Source organism: Coregonus clupeaformis, unplaced genomic scaffold (genome assembly GCF_020615455.1).
Source record: "Coregonus clupeaformis isolate EN_2021a unplaced genomic scaffold, ASM2061545v1 scaf0571, whole genome shotgun sequence".
Lineage (NCBI taxonomy): Eukaryota > Metazoa > Chordata > Actinopteri > Salmoniformes > Salmonidae > Coregonus > Coregonus clupeaformis.
In genome coordinates, this window is record NW_025534026.1 from 167,501 (window position 1) to 187,770 (window position 20,270).

At 44.5% G+C, this 20,270-nt stretch overlaps 1 protein-coding gene across 3 annotated transcripts in view; it reads left to right on the top strand.

Moving 5' to 3' along the window:
* The window catches only part of LOC121532550 (rab11 family-interacting protein 4A-like), a 100,532-nt gene that overhangs the window by 70,853 nt on the left and 9,409 nt on the right, over positions 1–20,270 (top strand). For all 3 annotated transcript variants that reach the window (XM_045215968.1, XM_045215969.1, XM_045215970.1), the window contains 4 exons: positions 6,301–6,539; positions 8,407–8,592; positions 15,808–15,942; positions 17,731–17,766. In XM_045215968.1, the coding sequence (XP_045071903.1) occupies positions 6,301–6,539; positions 8,407–8,592; positions 15,808–15,942; positions 17,731–17,766 (596 nt within the window). The remainder of the gene's footprint in view (positions 1–6,300; positions 6,540–8,406; positions 8,593–15,807; positions 15,943–17,730; positions 17,767–20,270) is intronic.

A 20,270-nucleotide genomic window follows, 5' to 3' on the forward strand; every position in this document is an offset into this window, starting at 1 on the left:
CTGATCACTGTTCAACCAACATGTTTTGACCTTTTGCTGAAAGCCTAAGAATGTATCTATCAGTGTTTCACGCTATCAATGTTTTGACTGGTGATGTAATAAGGCTGAGAGTACTATTTGCGTTGTCCTGAAGTCTGCACAAAAATGTGTGTGTATGCGCTTTCCAGATCGTGAGTGTTTTACGTGTACGTGCGTACGTGCTGTGATGTCACGAGAGGCTACACAGCTTTCAGCGGGATTGCTCAAGTAGTGCAAGGAGACCAGGTTCAACCAAAACAAGGATTTTATTAAAGGTCTTGGGAAACTAACGAAAGTATAACACAATTCTGTTCTCTGGTGGCTCTTTAAGGGTTAACAGTTCAGGGATGTCTCTTCCACATCCAAAATCATAACTCTCCCTCGCTCAAATAACTTTTCCCCAGTCTTACTGTATTCCACGTTGCAGCTAGTGGCCAACCCAGCAAAACGTCCTTCCAAATGTCCCACACGTATTTCCACAGGTGCATATATCCAAAGGTGAGTATTTCCCAAAGGTAAGTATCTCCAAATCCTTATATTCCTCATGGAAGTGGACGTGCAGCACTCTTGTCCTCCAGAGAGCCCAGCTTGGAGACCGTGTCTCTTCCCTTCAACAAACCTTCAGCTCATCAGCTCCTGATTGGTTTCAGCTGCGTGGGAAGATTGGCCATAGAGGGTTGGAGTTCCCGACCATACCAGCAGATGGAGCCATAGCTGTCTGGGTTTGCAGCCATCTCAGGGGGATGTAACGTCCCTCCAGGACACAGCCTCTCGTGACATCACACATCCCCCTCCTCGGGACCGACGTCCTCGTCGGGGTAAAGGCAGCGAAGAAGGCATCACGCCGGGAGAGGGCGTCCGCATTGCCGTGGTGCTTGCCAGCCTGCTCTCTCTTCAACTCCTCCACCTCTAGGACCAGGGACTCAGCCTCCTGTTGTCTCTCCTTGAGTTTCTTACTGAACGCATCAGCCTTGGTTTTAGCAGAGTTTAGCTTCTGTTGAGCAGCTTTCAGTTCCTTCTCGCTCTCTGCCTCCGCATTCTTCATCTTGTTCTCCAACACCTTGTACTTCTCCTCTGCCTTCTTCTGGACCTCCTTACTACTGCGCAGGGTCTCCTCACACTCCTCGATGGTCCTGCGCAGCCTCTCCAGCTCCTCCTGTTGCTTATGGAAGGAGCTCTGTTGGAGTTTAGCCTGGAGGATATCTAACTCTTCTGTCTTCATGTCTAACTGTTGCTTTAACAAACGATACCTCTCAGCGGTCCCCTTCAAACCAGACAGTTCTTTGTCCAGATTCTGTAGCTCCGTCTCTGTGTCGGTCTGGGCACCTGCCATCCCTATCAGAGCCCGGGCGGGAGTGAGTAATTCGGAGGATTGCACCGGAGCCTTCCCAGCCTGAGTCTTGCCTCTCCGTTTCCGAGGTACTCGGGTTATCCTCTCCTGAGACTCTCTCCAGAGTGGGTAAAAGGCTGGGCAGTCTCGTCCAATTAGGACAGGGACGGGGAGGGAATCAACCACCCCGCCGTCGTGTGTATGGTTCCCCGTGTGCTGGTCATTGTAAGTTCAGTAATGGGGTATTCTCTGGTGTCCCCATGGACACAGGAAACTGGGAGGACTTTCCCCGGGGTCAGACACGTTGGGCCCACCAAATCCTTACGCACCAGGGTGGCCCGGCTACCAGAATCCAGTAAGGCCTCCACATCATGGTGATTCACAGTTACCGGGCAGGTGGGGGGGTCGATCTGGGCCGCCATCTACGACTCCCAAGAGCGAGGCAAAACGATGTGTGGGTGCTGAGCTGGAGGACTCCGCAGTGGGCATAGGTTCATCGGCTGGTTTCCCACACTGCCAGGAGATATGTCCCATCTCCCCACACCGGTAACACTGTCGAGTTTCCCCATCCTGGGGTACTCTTCTTGGACCCGCCTGGTTTCTGGCTCCCCCTGGAGCCGGGATAAGTCCTGACGCGGCGGGGTTCGAGACCTTGGGGTCCTTTGGACGGGTTTTCCCCATTTGTGGTGGGGCCGCACTCCTGGGGTCTTTTCGGGAAGCATTCAGCATCTCCGCTGTGGCCTGGTACTTTTCCACAGCTTCCACGGTCAGATCAGCCGTGGTCAAGGCCTGTTGACTGATGAACCGTTTTGCCTCATAAGGCAGGGCGCGTAGGTAACGATCCACCACAACGGCCTCCACCACCGCCGCTGCTGTATTCCTCTGCGGATCCAGCCATTTCCTTGCGATTCGGACAAGTTCATGCATCTGCGCCCGAGGAGGTTGGTCTGGTTGGAAGGTCCAGCTGTGAAAGCGCTGGGCCATACCAAACTTTGTGAGTCCATATCTGCTGAGGATCTCAGACTTCAGGGCATCATAGTCAGTAACCTGGTCAGGGCCCAGGTCCCGGACAGCATTCAGCGATTCCCCGGTTAGAAAGGGGGCTAACAGACCAACCCACTGTTGCTTGGGCCAGGCTTCCCTAGTGGCCGTGGCCTCAAATGCATGCAGGTATGCCTCAATGTCATCGGTACCTCCCATCTTAGATATAAAGTCACTTGCCTTTATTGGGCGGGTATTTTGGACAACCCTCTGTCTCTGCAACTGCAATTCCTCTGCCTTCAGAAGGTTGGCTTTCTTTGCTCCTCCAAGAGAGCCACGTTTGCTTGCATCTGGGCTTGCTGGCCAGCAACAAGGGCTTTCAATATGTCCTCCATTTCAGTCGGCGGGGAGCCTACGGCCAACTTGGAAAACTGGGTGATCAAACCTTCGGTATCCTCCTCTGACATGCACTATTAACGCTTGAGCGTGCCCGTATTCTCCACCATCTGTGATGTCACGAGAGGCTACACAGCTTTCAGCGGGATTGCTCAAGTAGTGCAAGGAGACCAGGTTCAACCAAAACAAGGATTTTATTAAAGGTCTTGGGAAACTAACGAAAGTATAACACAATTCTGTTCTCTGGTGGCTCTTTAAGGGTTAACAGTTCAGGGATGTCTCTTCCACATCCAAAATCATAACTCTCCCTCGCTCAAATAACTTTTCCCCAGTCTTACTGTATTCCACGTTGCAGCTAGTGGCCAACCCAGCAAAACGTCCTTCCAAATGTCCCACACGTATTTCCACAGGTGCATATATCCAAAGGTGAGTATTTCCCAAAGGTAAGTATCTCCAAATCCTTATATTCCTCATGGAAGTGGACGTGCAGCACTCTTGTCCTCCAGAGAGCCCAGCTTGGAGACCGTGTCTCTTCCCTTCAACAAACCTTCAGCTCATCAGCTCCTGATTGGTTTCAGCTGCGTGGGAAGATTGGCCATAGAGGGTTGGAGTTCCCGACCATACCAGCAGATGGAGCCATAGCTGTCTGGGTTTGCAGCCATCTCAGGGGGATGTAACGTCCCTCCAGGACACAGCCTCTCGTGACATCACAGTGCGTATGTGTGTGTGTATTTACGTGTGTGTGTGTTCTGGGAGGCAGACAGGCTCCAACAGAGCTTTAGTGATGTTAGGAATAGTACTTTTGGCTTCCAGCCCTGAGTTTTAGTCCGTTAGCAGTTCAACCAGTATAGCAATGGAGCTAGAGACTGAGCACGGGAGAGAGAGAGAAGGGGAGAGAGGGAGAGAGGGAGAGAAAGAAAGAGAGAGAAAGAGAGAGAGAGAGCAGTTAGGGTGAGAGCCCTTGAGCGAAAATGCCTTTATTAGCCTCTAATCCTCTAATGCTCTGTGTGGGAGGATATACATGTGTGTTATTGGGCTGCCCTCTGTACCTCTCTCACTCTCTCCCTCTCTCCCTCTCTCCCTCTCTCTCTTTCTCTCCCTCTCTCCCTCTTTCTCTCTCTCTCTCTCTCTCTCTCTCTCTCCCTCCCTGTTCCTCTATTACAGAGAACGACCGATGTGGATTTTTTAGGGCCGATACTGATTTTTGGGGGTCAAGGAGGCCGATGGCCGATATATTTTAGGCCGATATTCAATATCATAAAATTAAAAAATGTTGATGACAAAATGTCCCAGAGACAGCCATGTATCCATTAATGCATCCATTTTTAAATCAAACAATACATTTGACTTTGTTTTTACCAATCTAACTACATAACAGCATAATGGTAATAATTGTATTTGAATGGTAAATCTCTTGATAAACTGGGTAAATCCAGATGGCATAGGCCTACTCACAATACAGGTGAATAGGAGTGTGTGCATACATTGAGTTATTGAGCTTGTTTTGGCTAATCAGTGGAGTCTATGGTGCTATAATGTCACACCCTGACCTATAGAACTCTTGTTTGTTGAGTCAGGGTGTGGAAATCTATGTTAGATATTCTATGTTTCTGTTCTAGTTTTCTATTTCTATGTCTGGCCGGGTATAATTCCCAATCAGAGGCAGCTGTCGCTCATTGTCTCTGATTGGGGATCATACTTAGGTAGCCTATTGCCTACTGTGTATTGTGGGATCTTGTTCTGTTTAGGCGTGTGTGTATAGCCTGAGGACTTCACGTTTCGTTGTATGTTTATTTAGTTAAATAAACATGTACGCTTTTCACGCTGAACCTTGGTCCGACCCGTCTCTCAACGTTCGTGACATACAAATGACAAACAATCTGTTTGCCTTCCATTTGGGTCTTATATTAGCCTACTGATCAACAACATTTGCGTAGAAGCGTCACTCTAGCATGTCACGACTGTATGGAAGGACATCATATAGGCACTGCTGTTAGTTTGAGAATATAAAAGAACATCTATTCAATGCAAATGGGTCCAATGTAACGTCATGATTTGTGATCACGGTGCATATCAAACTAGTATTTTTAGTCATTTTCCGTGATCTGGAATTATTATTATTTTTGCTGTCAGGACGCATCTCTAAACAACTCAGCTGTCAGGACGAAATTCAAAACAACTCAATTGGCTAGTTCAGCTATCTGTCAATAAATGGGCGGGTTGTAACTTGATCCTACTGCTACGATTGGATAGAGCGAGGCTGGAACTCCGCTCCCTTTCACATCTCCTTACATCTCGCTCCATCGCTCATATGACTTGGTGCTGTTTACTGCTACTATGAGAACTAGCTCAATGGCGATTACATTTTCTACCAATCTATAAATGTGCATAATATCTAACAAGGATAGCGAGGGTAGGAAAAAATATGAAACTATGACGCACGTTCTGTCTGAATGACTCAAATCTGCAAATAGTTTGAGACGTGAGAACGCACACACGCGCTGATCTATAGCTTTCTTGGTCCATAAACATTAAACATGCAGGAAGATTCTTAGGTAGCTAAACCAATTGCCAACCTTTATTTAGGGATTTTAAAACACTTCCTTCTTTCCCTATTACGACTTATATTTGCAACAGGAGTTCAATTTTGGTCACTGTGTCAATTCATCCATTTCTCAATACTGCACCTTTCTATTGGAGAATGCGCTAGCTTGCTGCTTGCTGCTGCTTTTCCCAGCTAGACATTCGTCTGCATTGTGCAGTGCTCGTGGCTCAGGCAGTGAGTGGCGGCTGGTATAGCAACAGCTTTGCTATGTAGAGGAACTATTGGCTAAGCCGATAGAGAAGGGCCGATAGCCGATAGACTAGAAAAGGCCAATATCGGTCCGATATATCTGATTATCTGTCGTTCTCTACTCTATTACCATTAGACTGGATTAGAGGTGTTGGAGTGACACTGAATGACCAGTCTCATGACCTTTGACCCCAACTCAATACCCTCCATGACCTCCTGTGACACCCAGAGTCTTCCCACAGTGAAGGAATCCATAAACCTGATTTAAATCCCTTCAGTGTTTTACTTAACACCTCGTATGAGTTAAGACCTCATTTGAGCACGTGTTCTAGCACTTGGATTTTAGGTTTGAGCTCATAGTTCACTCCTAACCAACATGTAATGACCTTTGCCCTTTGCTGAAACCCTAAAATGTGTCTATCAGTGTTAGACACTATCAATGTTTTGACTGAAAGTCTGAGAGTACTATTTGCATAGTCCTGTAGTCCTGTAGTTCTGTTGACCTAACAAAGATATGTGTGTGTGTGTGTGTGTGTGTGTGTGTGTGTGTGTGTGCGTGCCCTTTCCAGAGAGTGTGTATACGTGTGTGTGCATGTGTGCACGCATGCCCGTGTGTGTACCTCCCCTGCTCACCTCTCTCCCTTTCAGTTTGTAAATTGTAAAGTATTTTGTCTGTAATGTCTTTTTCGTTATGTGTCCCAGTAATACTAGCTGTCGCCATTGGCGTCGGCTAATGGGGATCCTAATAAATCAAATAAAATCTCTCTCTCCCTCTCTACAGCGTGGTGACAAAGCCCTTGCCCATCCGATCATGTGCACGCGGGTGTCCCCTAACTCTGAGCCAGGGTGCCATCTATTCCCAGAGGGAGAGGAGGAAGGAGAGGTGGAGGGCAGAGAGAGGGCAGAGTTAGACATGGACAGTGCTGTGGAGAGTAACCCGGGATCAGATGTCTCTGAAGGGGGAAGGAGCGGAGGAGACAAGGAGGATGGACTGGGGGCACTCTTCTTTCCTGGGGACAAGTGAGTACATTTACATTTTTAGTCATTTAGCAGACGCTCTTATCCAGAGCGACTCTTTTAGATGTTAATCTGTGTGTGGTGTTGAACATGGTGTCTTTATGAATTAACTTTATTTATTTAAAAAATACTGTAGAGATTAGGCTCGTACATGTAACTCATCTATCTCATGTGAAATACACTGCTCAAAAAAATAAAGGGAACACTAAAATAACACATCCTAGATCTGAATGAATGAAATAGTCTTATTAAATACTTTTTTCTTTACATAGTTGAATGTGCTGACAACAAAATCACACAAAAATTATCAATGGAAATCAAATTTATCAACCCATGGAGGTCTGGATTTGGAGTCACCCTCAAAATTAAAGTGGAAAACCACACTACAGGCTGATCCAACTTTGATGTAATGTCCTTAAAACAAGTCAAAATGAGGCTCAGTAGTGTGTGTGGCCTCCACGTGCCTGTATGACCTCCCTACAATGCCTGGGCATGCTCCTGATGAGGTGGCGGATGGTCTCCTGAGGGATCTCCTCCCAGACCTGGACTAAAGCATCCGCCAACTCCTGGACAATCTGTGGTGCAACGTGGCGTTGGTGGATGGAGCGAGACATGATGTCCCAGATGTGCTCAATTGGATTCAGGTCTGGGGAACGGGCGGGCCAGTCCATAGCATCAATGCCTTCCTCTTGCAGGAACTGCTGACACACTCCAGCCACATGAGGTCTAGCATTGTCTTGCATTAGGAGGAACCCAGGGCCAACCGCACCAGCATATGGTCTCACAAGGGGTCTGAGGATCTCATCTCGGTACCTAATGGCAGTCAGGCTACCTCTGGCGAGCACATGGAGGGCTGTGCGGCCCCCCAAAGAAATGCCACCCCACACCATGACTGACCCACCGCCAGCCTCCACGGCGTCTCCAGACTCTGTCACGTCTGTCACGTGCTCAGTGTGAACCTGCTTTAATCTGTGAAGAGCACAGGGCGCCAGTGGCGAATTTGCCAATCTTGGTGTTCTCTGGCAAATGCCAAACGTCCTGCACGGTGTTGGGCTGTAAGCACAACCCCCACCTGTGGACGTCGGGCCCTCATACCACCCTCATGGTGTCTGTTTCTGACCGTTTGAGCAGACACATGCACATTTGTGGCCTGCTGGAGGTCATTTTGCAGGGCTCTGGCAGTGCTCCTCCTGCTCCTCCTTGCACAAAGGCGGAGGTAGCATTCCTGCTGCTGGGTTGTTGCCCTCCTACGGCCTCCTCCACATCTCCTGATGTACTGGCCTGTCTCCTGGTAGCGCCTCCATGCTCTGGACACTACGCTGACAGACACAGCAAACCTTCTTGCCACAGCTCGCATTGATGTGCCATCCTGGATGAGCTGCACTACCTGAGCCACTTGTGTGGGTTGTAGACTCCGTCTCATGCTACCACTAGAGTGAAAGCACCGCCAGCATTCAAAAGTGACCAAAACATCAGCCAGGAAGAATAGGAACTGAGAAGTGGTCAGTGGTCACCACCTGCAAAACCAGTCCTTTATTGGGGGGTGTCTTGCTAATTGCCTATAATTTCCACCTGTTGTCTATTCCATTTGCACAACAGCATGTGAAATTTATTGTCAATCAGTGTTGCTTCCTAAGTGGACAGTTTGATTTCACAGAAGTGTGATTGACTTGGAGTTACATTGTGTTGTTTAAGTGTTCCCTTTATTTTTTTGAGCAGTGTAAATAATTTGCAATCTTATAAACAATCTGCACTGTCAGTGTCAGAATTTGAATAGTCACCCTTAGAATTGAAAAATGAAATTACAATTTGTATTTTTTTTTTACTTATTGAATGCCACTTCCTGAAAGTCTACTTCCTGTTTCTGCAGGTGCAGTCAGCTAAACCCATCGGTGACCTCTGACCTATCGACGCGTTCCTCGGCCTCTCTGAACGAGGAGCAGTTTGAGGACTACGGAGAGGGAGAGGACGTGGACTACACTCCCAGCAGCCCCTGCCCCGAGGACGAGACGCGCACCAACGGATACTCTGACCTGGGCTCCTCTGTACCCTCCAGGTAAGAGGAGACACAGACACACTAATACACAGACACACTATTACACAGACACACTATTACACAGACACACTAATACAGACACATTATTACTCAGACACACTATTACACAGATACACTAATACACATACACACTAATACACAGACATACTAATACACAGACACACTATTACACAGACATACTAATACACAGATACACTAATACACATACACACTAATACACAGACATACTAATACACAGACACACTAATACACAGACACACTATTACACAGACATACTAATACACAGATACACTAATACACAGACACACTAATACACAGACATACTAATACACAGACACTAATACACAGACATACTAATCCACATACACACTAATACACAGACACACTATTACACAGATACACTAATACACAGACACACTAATATACAGACACACTAATCCACAGACACACTAATACACAGACACACTAATACACATACACTATTACAGACACACTATTACACAGACACTAATACACAGACACACTATTACACAGACACACTAATACACAGACACACTAATCCACATACACACTAATCCACAGACACACTAATCCACAGACACACTAATACACAGACACACTATTACACAGACACACTAATACACAGACACACTAATACACAGACACACTAATCCACAGACACACTAATACACAGACACACTAATACACATACACTATTACAGACACACTATTACACAGACACTAATACACAGACACACTATTACACAGACACTATTAAACAGTCACACTAATACACAGACACACTATTACACAGACACTATTACACAGTCACACTAATACACAGACACACTATTACACAGACACACTAATACACAGACACACTTTTACATAGAGAACAGAAAGTTGCGGAACACCAAATGCAACCAGAAATACAAACATAGACATGACCAAAACTGTGACATTATATGAGACAGAAACACAAACACGAAGATGATTCAATACCTGTCAAACATCATGTGACCCCGAAAGGCAAACTCATAAACTTACAGAAATCTGCATAACAGTGTGCAACAGAAAGATGACAAATACATGCACAGCATCACCCAGCCCATAAATACAAACACACAGAGCTAAGAGTTTGAACGATTTCAGATCCCAGTGATGATGACTTACTGAACTCCACAGAGCATAATGTTCTTCTCCCCAAAAATATATTTTCACAAAACACCCCCTGTCAAGTCTCATACCCCCTGTCCTATAAGCCTGTTACCCTCTTAATCCCTCTGTGCGTGTGTGTGTATGTGTATGTATGTGTGTGTGTGTGTGTGTGTGTGTGTGTGTGTGTACTCACTTCAGGCTGCTTCTCTCCTCTCTCACAGCTTAGCTTACCAAACTCATTAGTTTTTACTCTTGACTGGAACAGAGTAGGATGATATCCCAATGGTACCCTATTACCTACATATTGCACTACTTTTGAACAGAGCCTTATGGACCCTGGTCAAAAGTAGTGCACTATAAAGGGAATACGGTGCCATTTGAGATGTAGCCTATATGGCCCCCAGGGCCTCTCTTGATTAATATTCATCTATAGAGCTGTTTTTAAGGAGGATTTACTCCCAACACTATTCGGCTTCCTTGTTCCTGCTCAGAATATCAAGTACCTAAAGTCATTACTATGGACTTTTATTTTTTTAGTCCTACTTTTAAGTTGAGTTTAGATTAGTGCTTTATGATATTTTTAGATGGTTGGGTACGTTTCCATGGGAATGTGAACATACAGTGCATTCGGAAAGTATTCAGACCCCTTGACTTTTTCCACATTTTGTTATGTTACAGCCTTATTCTAAAATGGATGAAAGAGGTTTTCCCCTCATCAATCTACACACAATACCCCATAATGACAAAGCAACAACAGGTTTTTAGAAATGTTTGGAAATTTATATAAAAAATATAAAAGAACTGAAATAATACATTTACATAAGTATTCAGGCACACCTATATTTCGGAAGTTTCTCCCATTCTTCTCTGCAGATCCTCTCAAGCTCTGTCAGGTTTGATGGGGAGTGTTGCTGCACAGCTATTTTCAGGTCTCTCCAGATATATTCGATCGGGTTCAAGTCCGGGCTCTGGCTGGGCCACTCAAGGACATTCAGAGACTCGTCCCAAAGCCACTCCTGCGTTGTCTTGGCTGTGTGCTTAGGGTTGTTGTCCTGTTGGAAGGTGAACCTTCGCCCCAGTCTGAGGTCCTGAGCAATCTGGAGCAGGTTTTCATCAAGGATCTCTCTGTACTTTGCTCCATTCATCTTTCCCTCGATCCTGACTAGTCTCCCAGTCCCTGCTGTTGAAAAACATCCCCGCAGCATGATGCTGCCACCACCATGCTTCACCGTAGGGATGGTGCCAGGTTTCCTCCAGACATGACGCTTGGCATTCAGGCCAAAGAGTTCAATCTTGGTTTCATCAGACCAGAGAATCTTGTTTATCATGGTCTGAGAGTCCTTTAGGTGCCTTTTGGCAAACTCCAAGCGGGCTGTCATTTGTCTTTTACTGAGGAGTGGCTTCCGTCTGGCCACTCTACCATAAAGGCCTGATTGGTGGAGTGCTGCAGAGATGGTTGTCCTTCTGGAAGTTTCTGCCATCTCCACAGAGGAACTCTGGAGCTCTGTCAGAGTGGATATCGGGTTCTTGGTCACCTCCCTGACCAAGGCCCTTCTTCTATGATTGCTCAGTTTGGCTGGGCGGCCAGCTCTAGGAAGAGTCTTGGTGGTTCCAAACTTCTTCCATTTAAGAATGATGGAGACCACTGTGTTCTTGGGGACTTTCAATGCTGCAGACATTTTTGGTACTATTCCCCAGTTCTGTGCCTCGACACAATCCTGTCTCTGAGCTCTACGGACAATTCCTTCGACCTCATGGCTTGGTTTTTGCTCTGACATGCACTGTCAACTGTGGGACTTTTTTTTGTCCAATCAATTGAATTTACCACAGGTGGACTCCAATCAAGTTGTAGAAACATCTCAAGGATGATCAATAGAAACAGAATGCACCTGAGCTCAATTTCGAGTGTCATAGTAAAGGGTCTGAATACTTATGTAAATATGGTATTTCTGTTTCTATTTCTTTTTTTTATAAATTAGCAAAAATTTGCTAAAAAATTTTAAAACCAGTTTTTGCTTTGTCATTATGGGGTATTGTGTGTATCCAATTTAGAATAAGGCTGTAACGTAACCAAATGTGGAAAAAATTAAGGGGTCTGAATACTTTCCTATAGCACTGTATGTGAACATATGGTATGTGTGTGGTATGTGTTGTGGTGTTGTGTTGTTATAGTAATAGGAACGTATTGTAGTTTGAACAGGAATAGTTGTGGTACTACTCTCATAATACAGTGGTCCTGTGAATACAGTGTACTGTGTGTTTGCACGTACACTACCGTTCAAAAGTTTGTGGTCAGAAATGTCCTTGTTTTGGAAAGAAAAGCTTGTTCTGAGAAATGAAGGCTATTCCATGCGAGAAATTGCCAAGAAACTGAAGATCTCGTACAACAGTGAAGAGGCGACTCCGGGATGCTGACCTTCTAGGCAGAATTGCAAAGAAAAAGCCATATCTCAGACTGGCCAATAAAAATAAAAGATTAAGATGGGCAGTCTGAGATATAGCTTTTTCTTTGCAACTCTGCCTAGAAGGTCAGCATCCCAGAGTCACCTCTTCGCAGTTGATGTTGAGACTGATGTTTTGCAGGTACTATTTAATGAAGCTGCCAATTGAGGACCTGTGAGGCGTCTGTTTCTCAAACTAGACACTCTAATGCAGGGGTGTCAAACGTCCGGCCCACGGGCCGGATCAGGCCCGCAAACGGGTTTAATCCGGCCCGCGAGATGATTTTGGAAAAAATATAAAAATAAAAATAAATTTATAATAATTTTGTAAAGTATAAAAATGCGCTGCAATTTTTCAATAAAATAAACTGCTGTTCCAATTGCGTCCACTGGATGGCGCAATAGCAATTGTGTTAAGCAAGCAAACTGTTTATACCGGGGCAGAGCAAGTAGGTCAAGCACGTGCAGCCAATGAGCTACTTTGTTTTGCCCGCAATATTTATTACGGCTTCTACTTTTAACATTATGTGCTTTGGCACCCTCATTGCCCCAATATGTCTCTGTCAAAAAAGAGAAAAGTGGACGCAGAGTGCAGAGTGTTCCAAGAAAAATGGTCATCCTATTTATTCACGGAATTGAATGGGAAAGCTGTAAGTTTGGTGTGTTCAGAGCATGTTGCAGTGCTGAAAGAATATAACCTTCAGTCGCCACTATGTGAGTCTTCATGCCGACAAATATGACAACTTTCAAGGACAGCGGAGATGAGAGAAGGTGAATGAACTGTTGGCGGGTCTGAAGAAACAGCAGTCTGTGTTTACTCACAGCCGAGACATCAGTGACGCTGCAGTGAAAGCTAGCTACCTCATTGCTAATGAAATCGCAGTGGCTTCAAAACCATTTAGTGAGGGTGAATTTGTAAAAACATGCATGATGAAGGCAGCGGAGATTGTGTGCCCTGAAAAGCGGCAGGCTTTTGCAAATATCAGCCTGACAAGAAACACAGTTGCAGACAGGATTTCCGATCTTTCAGTGGATTTGGACAGCCAGTTGAAGCAAAAAGTAAAGTCATTTATTGCGTTTTCGGTTGCAATTGATGAAAGCACGGACATTACAGATGTTGCACAACTGGCCATTTTCATCCGCGGAGTTGATGACACATTGACCGTCACCGAGGAGTTCGTGGAGTTGGTGCCGATGACAGATACAATGACAGCAGCTGATATTTTTACCGCACTCGTCGGGCGCGCTGGACAGGGTCGGAATGGACTGGTCCCGCGCTGTCAGCCTGGCTACAGATGGTGCGCCCTCAATGATCGGGAAAAAAAGCAGGCGTTGTGACAAAGTTCAGAGAGAAAGTGCAATCTGCAAATGGAGGACGTGATTTTTGACTTTTCACTGTATTTTGCACCAGGAGGCTTTGTGTTGCAAGTCATTAAAGATGGATAACGTCATGAAGGTGGTCATCCAAACTGTTAATTTCATCCGATCCAGAAGCCTGAATCACCGTCAGTTTGACAGCCTTCTCAGAGAGAAAGACCACATCTATGGCCTGCCATACCACACTGAGGTAAGATGGTTAAGCCGAGGTGCTGTGCTGAGGCGTTTCTTTGATTTACGAGAAGAAATTGAACAGTTCATGGAAGAAAAGGGCAAACCAGTGTTAGAATTTCATTCCGCAGAATGGATGCAGGACCTTGCATTTATGGTGGATGTTACAGAGCACCTGAATAACTTGAACAAACAGCTGCAAGGGCGCAACAAAGTTGTCACGCAGTATTATGACAGCATACGTTCTTTCAAGTTGAAGCTGTCATTGTGGGAGACGCAACTCGCCGGTGGTGATGCAGCTCACTTCCCCTGTCTGAAAAATGTGTGCGCGACCCAACATGTGGCAGACATGAAGCGGTTCAAAGATAAAATAACGGGACTGTTACGGGAGTTTGAGCAACGCTTTCAGATTTATGTTTATATGTTTTTATGTTGATGTGCTATTGTTTTTAATTGATTTTATTTTATTTGTATATTTAACCTATTCTTGACTCTGTGGTTCTTGCACTTGTTTGGGGAACAGGATTTCATTATTTGTATCTACATTTCTGCCTGAGAAATGACACCCTGATATAGTTCTGTGATCTGTGATATACGTCTGTGAATCACTGAGGCATTGTGTGTTTGTGTGTTCTTTGTCCTCAGAACTTTCAAATAACTTGATGTTTTATGATTAATAGTGATGTTGTGCTTTTGGACACTGTCCTCAGGATCCAGCTTTAGGTTTATATGTTTTTATGTTGATGTGCTATTGTTTTTAATTGATTTTATTTTATTTGTATATTTAACCTATTCTTGACTCTGTGGTTCTTGCACTTGTTTGGGGAACATGATTTCATTATTTTTATCTACATTTCTGCCTGAGAAATGACACCCTGATATAGTTCTGTGATCTGTGAAACAGTTCTGTTAATCACTGAGGCATTGTGTGTTTGTGTGTTCTTTTTCTTTAGAATTTTCAAATAAACTTGGACACACTGTCCTCAGGCTCCAGCTTTATGTTGTATGTTGATCGTATTAAAACAAAGAAAACAATCTGAAGTTGTTGTTTTTAAGTTATATATACCATGATTTTTCCGGTCCGGCCCACTTGGGAATAGATTTTCCTCCATGTGGCCCCTGAGCTAAAATGAGTTTGACACCCCTGCTCTAATGTATTTGTCCTCTTGCTCAGTTGTGCACCGGGGCCTCCCACTCCTCTTTCTATTCTGGTTAGAGCCAGTTTGCACTGTTCTGTGAAGGGTCTCAAGAAGGCCAGTTTAATTGCTTCTTTAATCAGCACAACAGTTTTCAGCTGTGCTAACATAATTGCAAAAGGGTTTTCTAATGATCAATTAGCCTTTTAAAATGATAAACTTGGATTAGCAAACACAACGTGCCATTGGAACACAGGACTGATGGTTGCTGATAATGGGCCTCTGTACGCCTATGTAAATATTCCATTAAAAATCTGCCGTTTCCAGCTACAATAGCCATTTACAACATTAACAATGTCTACACTGTATTTCTGATCAATTTGATGTTATTTTAATGGACAAAAAAATTGCTTTTCTTTCGAAAACAAGGACATTTCAAAGTGACCCCAAACTTTTGAACGGTAGTGTACATGTCATGTGTTTGTGTGTGTGGGCGGGGATGGGTGTGGTGTGAATACAGTGTACTGTGTGTTTGCACGTGCATTTAATGTGTTTGTGTGTCTGCTGTATTTGTATTTATGATGATCCCAGTAGTTCCTGCCAAGGCAGCAGCTATTCCTCCTGGGGTCCAGCAAAATTAAGGCAGTTATATACAATTAAAAACATTTACATTACATTTCACAACAGATTTCACAACACATTAAGTGTATTCCCTCAGGCCACTACTCTACTACCACATATCTACAACACAAAATCCATGTGTACGTGTGTGTATAGTGCGTATGCGTGTCTGTGCCTGTGTGTGTGTCTCTTCACACACACAGGTGTATTTGTTATCTGTTTTTTAAATCTGATTTTACTGCTTACTGTGTGTATGTGTGTGATGTGTGTATATTCTCTATCTAACGCTATATCTTTATCTGTGTGTGTAGTGCTGGCCAGACCCCCAGGAAGACACGCCACATGTACAACAATGAGATGATGGATGTGTACTGCTCCCAGTGCTGTAAGAAGGTCAACCTACTCAACGACCTGGAGGCCAGGCTGAAGAACCTCAAGGCCAACAGGTAACACAGGATAGGACACCCACCAACACCATCACACGTACGCATACGGCCTAGAGCCCAGCTGAGTAAGTGGATCTATAACTAGCATCAGATCCTGTCAGATCACGTGGTCAGGAAAACTCCTTGCTCTAAGAATGAGATGTGTTCTCACAGAAAATTAACCTGGTCATTATTTCAGGGAGATGACATACTTCTATTGTCCACTATGTTTACCCTGACTGTACTGTAGGTAAGATAGGTTAAATAATACTGCCATAGTGACCTGCTGTTTATTTTGGTGATGTCACAAAGGGCTTAAATGTATTGTCCCCAAATGTCAGAATGGGTCGCCACCATTCATTGACCCACATCATCAGCGTGTGTATAGTGAGAGGCGTTGGCGGTCTTTTTATCCTGTGTGATCATTATGGAGTTAATCACTTCCTCTGTAAACGAACAGACACACACACACACCTGCTTTGATGGACACACACTGACTGACACACTCACATCTCACATAGAACTTACATATAGACTTGCACTCTATTGTACACAGACAGACAGACAGACAGACAGACAGACAGACAGACAGACAGACAGACACACACACACACACACACACACACACACACACACACACACACACACACACACACACACACACACACACACACACACACACATACACACTTGCACTCCTACCATATGTAAGCCATAGCAGTAGTGGCCCTAGGCTGGTGAACTCGGTAATGAATGTAATGAAGTAGTGAGGACTCTGGAATCGTTTTGTCTTCCCTTCAACTACTGCTCTGTCTCTGCTGACTCTACAGTTCTTCTGCCTGAAAAAGTTATGCTCTACTAAGATGTATCACCTGGGCTTACAGTAATTAGTCAGACCCCTACCTTCTGCAGGAGAGCAAGTAAAGAGGAAGATGGAGGGAGGAGAGGGAGAGAGGATGGGGATGAGAGAGGGGGAATGGGAGTGGGAGAGAGAAAGTGAGAAGGAAGAGTGAGAAGGAGAAAGAAGGAGAGGAGGGAGGTGAGAGAACGTGGAATGATGAACGGGTGAATGGGCATGCAGAGAAGGAAAAAGCGACAAAGGAGGGATTGTAGGTGAAGGAGAAGAAGATATGAAAGCAAAGATTGATGATGCAGAGTGTTGCTGGCAGAGAGATGGAAGACTTCACAAGATCAATCTTTGAAGGAAGTACAGGCAGAGACAGAAAAAGATGGATGGAGAGATGGATGATTGAAGACGCCCTGTCAGCATGTAGTCAGTCTGGGGAGATGCTTCAGTTGAAATGGCATAAATGTGTGTGTGTGTGTGCGCGCACGTGCACGTGCATTTGTGTGTGTGCGAGAGATTTCTCTCTTTGATTTAATAGTGAAGCAGACACAAAGCTTTGAGACAGAACTATTGCTTAGCCAACAAAACTACTGTTCCCAGCAGCACCCTCAGGGAACATTATTTCATTAACATTGACATGCCCTTCGTGCCCTACTCTCTGGTTGTGTCGTAAATGGCACCCTCTTCCCTTTATAGGGCTCTACTATTGACCAGGGTCTGTAGGGCTCTAGTCAATAGTAGTGCACTATATAGGAAACATGGTGCCATTTGGAACACATACTCTCTTTCTCCTCTTGTGCAAAATGCTGATTAACAATACTATCTTAATACCAATCACACAGCAATTAGCTTTACTATCTATAATTCATTGTTATAACTAATAAACTAAAGTCTCTAGACATATCCATGACATTTGACAAGGGTAAGACTAACTGTGATGTTTTCTGTTTCTTTTTCTCCAGCCCCAATAGGAAAATCTCCAGCACAGCCTTTGGCAGGTCAGTCACGTCACCATATGTATGTGTTGTTACTGTGTTTGTTTTTGTATGTTGGCCACTTCCTTATTGATCCAGTCCCTTAGTCATGTGATCATTATGTTAGCCAGTGTATTAGACTACTATCTAAGTAATACTTGTGTGGTTACTGTGTTTGTTTTTGTATGTTGGTTATTGGTTAATGATGACCACTTCCTTATTGATCCAGTCCCTTAGTCAAGTGATCATTATATTAGCCTGTGTATTAGACTACTATCTAAGTAATACTTCCTAAGTAATAAGGTAATGGTTTTAGTATACTGAACCTCTCTACCTCTTCTGTGTTCACTTTACTACTACAGTTACTACTGTGTACAGATGGAGGATCTTCATTTAAGCAGTTTCTCACAGCAGGAAAATAACCCTGCAGAAACGGGAAATGTGAATTATTGTGTGGATTATAATTAATGGAAATTTTTGTAGGGGTTAATCAATTTTTTGTTAGGGCAAATCAAGGACATTTTCTGCAACAACAGGGTGATCCAATTAAGATGCTTGTATGTACACATTGAAGCAGGGGCACTGTGTTCAGCATACAAGTGTACCTGTATACAATGCAGTGAAGGCATTATTAATTTTGTTACAGTACAAAACATACAAACAACAACATCACACAAACATCAACTACATAGCACATGCCCAGACCCACATGCTAACACCCCCATCTCCAGCGCCCACATCACTCTCTGCCACATGGCCTCAAACTGCACCATTTTGTTTCTCTCCATCGCCACACACTTTCAACATTTAGATAATAAAGCATTTGACCTTTCCATTGTGTTAACAACAGAGGATTGGTTGATTTCCAGTTTTTAAGTATACGTTTTTTCAAGATGATTGACGAGAAAAGTATCGTCCAACCCATCAGGTATCTCACTGCACCCTCATATGCCATATCTTGAATTATGCAGACAGACGGATTAAAAGTACATTTACATTGTAATAGTTCTGACAGCCAACTTTCTTAATCCATCCATAATTTTTGGACTTCATAACATTCCCAGAAGGCATGGATTATTGATTAATTGTTAGTTTTACACTTAAGACATAAATTAATCTGCCATTGTGTGTAGAATTTGTGAATTTTGTCTCTTGTATAATACATTCTATACATTAGTTCATACTGGATTAAGCGTACATTTTAGTTAATTGTAATTTTGTTAGTTATGTCCCAACATTCCCTCTATCTTGTGCCAATATCAGTTCTTTTTAAGTCTTGGTTCCAATAGTTTATATTTATTTCTAAGAGATTGTCAGTTGGATAGGCTCTCTTCAAGGTTTTATAGCTTACCTAATATGATATCCTTTCATTGTGGTCAATGTACAGTGTATCTAGGGCTTTGTCCTACTTCCCTCCTGTAGTGAATTAAACTGACAAATAGAGATAGGCCTGCCAGCACTGATCTATGTGCATAGGGATCAACCTCTCCCCTCCCTCTCTTCTGTTTTCCTTTCTCTCCTCCTCTACTCTCTCCCTCTCTTCTACTCTCCTCCTCTACTCCCTCTCTCTCTTATACTCTCCTCCTCTACGCTCTCCCTCTCTTCTACTCTCCTCCTCTACTCTCTCCCTCTCTTCTACTCTACTCCTCTACTCTCTTCCTCTACTACTCTCCTTCTCTACTCTCTCTCTCTTCTACTCTCCTCCTCTCTCTCTCTCTTCTACTCTCCTCCTCTACGCTCTCCCTCTCTTCTACTCTCCTCCTCTACTCTCTCCCTCTCTTCTACTCTACTCCTCTACTCTCTCCCTCTACTACTCTCCTTCTCTACTCTCTCTCTCTTATACTCTCCTCCTCTCTCTCTCTCTTCTACTCTCCTCCTCTACGCTCTCCCTCTCTTCTACTCTCCTCCTCTACTCTCTCCCTCTCTTCTACTCTCCTCCTCTACTCTCTCTCTCTCTTCTACTCTCCTCCTCTACTCTCTCCCTCTCCTCCTCTACCTCTCCTCCTCTCTCCCTTTCCTCTCCTCTCCTCTCCTCTCCTTTCCTCTCTACCTCCCCTCCTCTCCTCTCCTCTCTCCATTTCCTTCCCTACTCTCTACCTCTCCTCCTCTCCTCTCCTCCCCTACTCTTTCCCTCCCTTTCTCCTCCTCCTCTTATTGATGAATAGTCTCTGTAATGGATGCTGGTGTGAAGCCATTCCATTAGTTAGAGAGGGGCTAGCTGTCGTGGCGGCAGTTTGAATGTCACTGTGTGTGTGTGTGTGTGTGTGTGTGTGTGCGTGCGTACATATGGGCATGCAGGCCTGTGTGTCTTTGTACTGTAATAGTGTGTGATGTGTGTGTGTGCACTCTATGCAATATCATCAGCTCCCTCACTGGCACAGCCCTTATGCTTATAGTCCCTTTTTCATCCTATCCTGCGGCATTCTTTCTGCAGGAGTGGAGATGGGATGTACACACAGTGGCATTATGGTTCAGCAGTAAAGCTCAGATTTATGCCCTATGGGGTGAAGCTAGAAAGGGATAGCCCT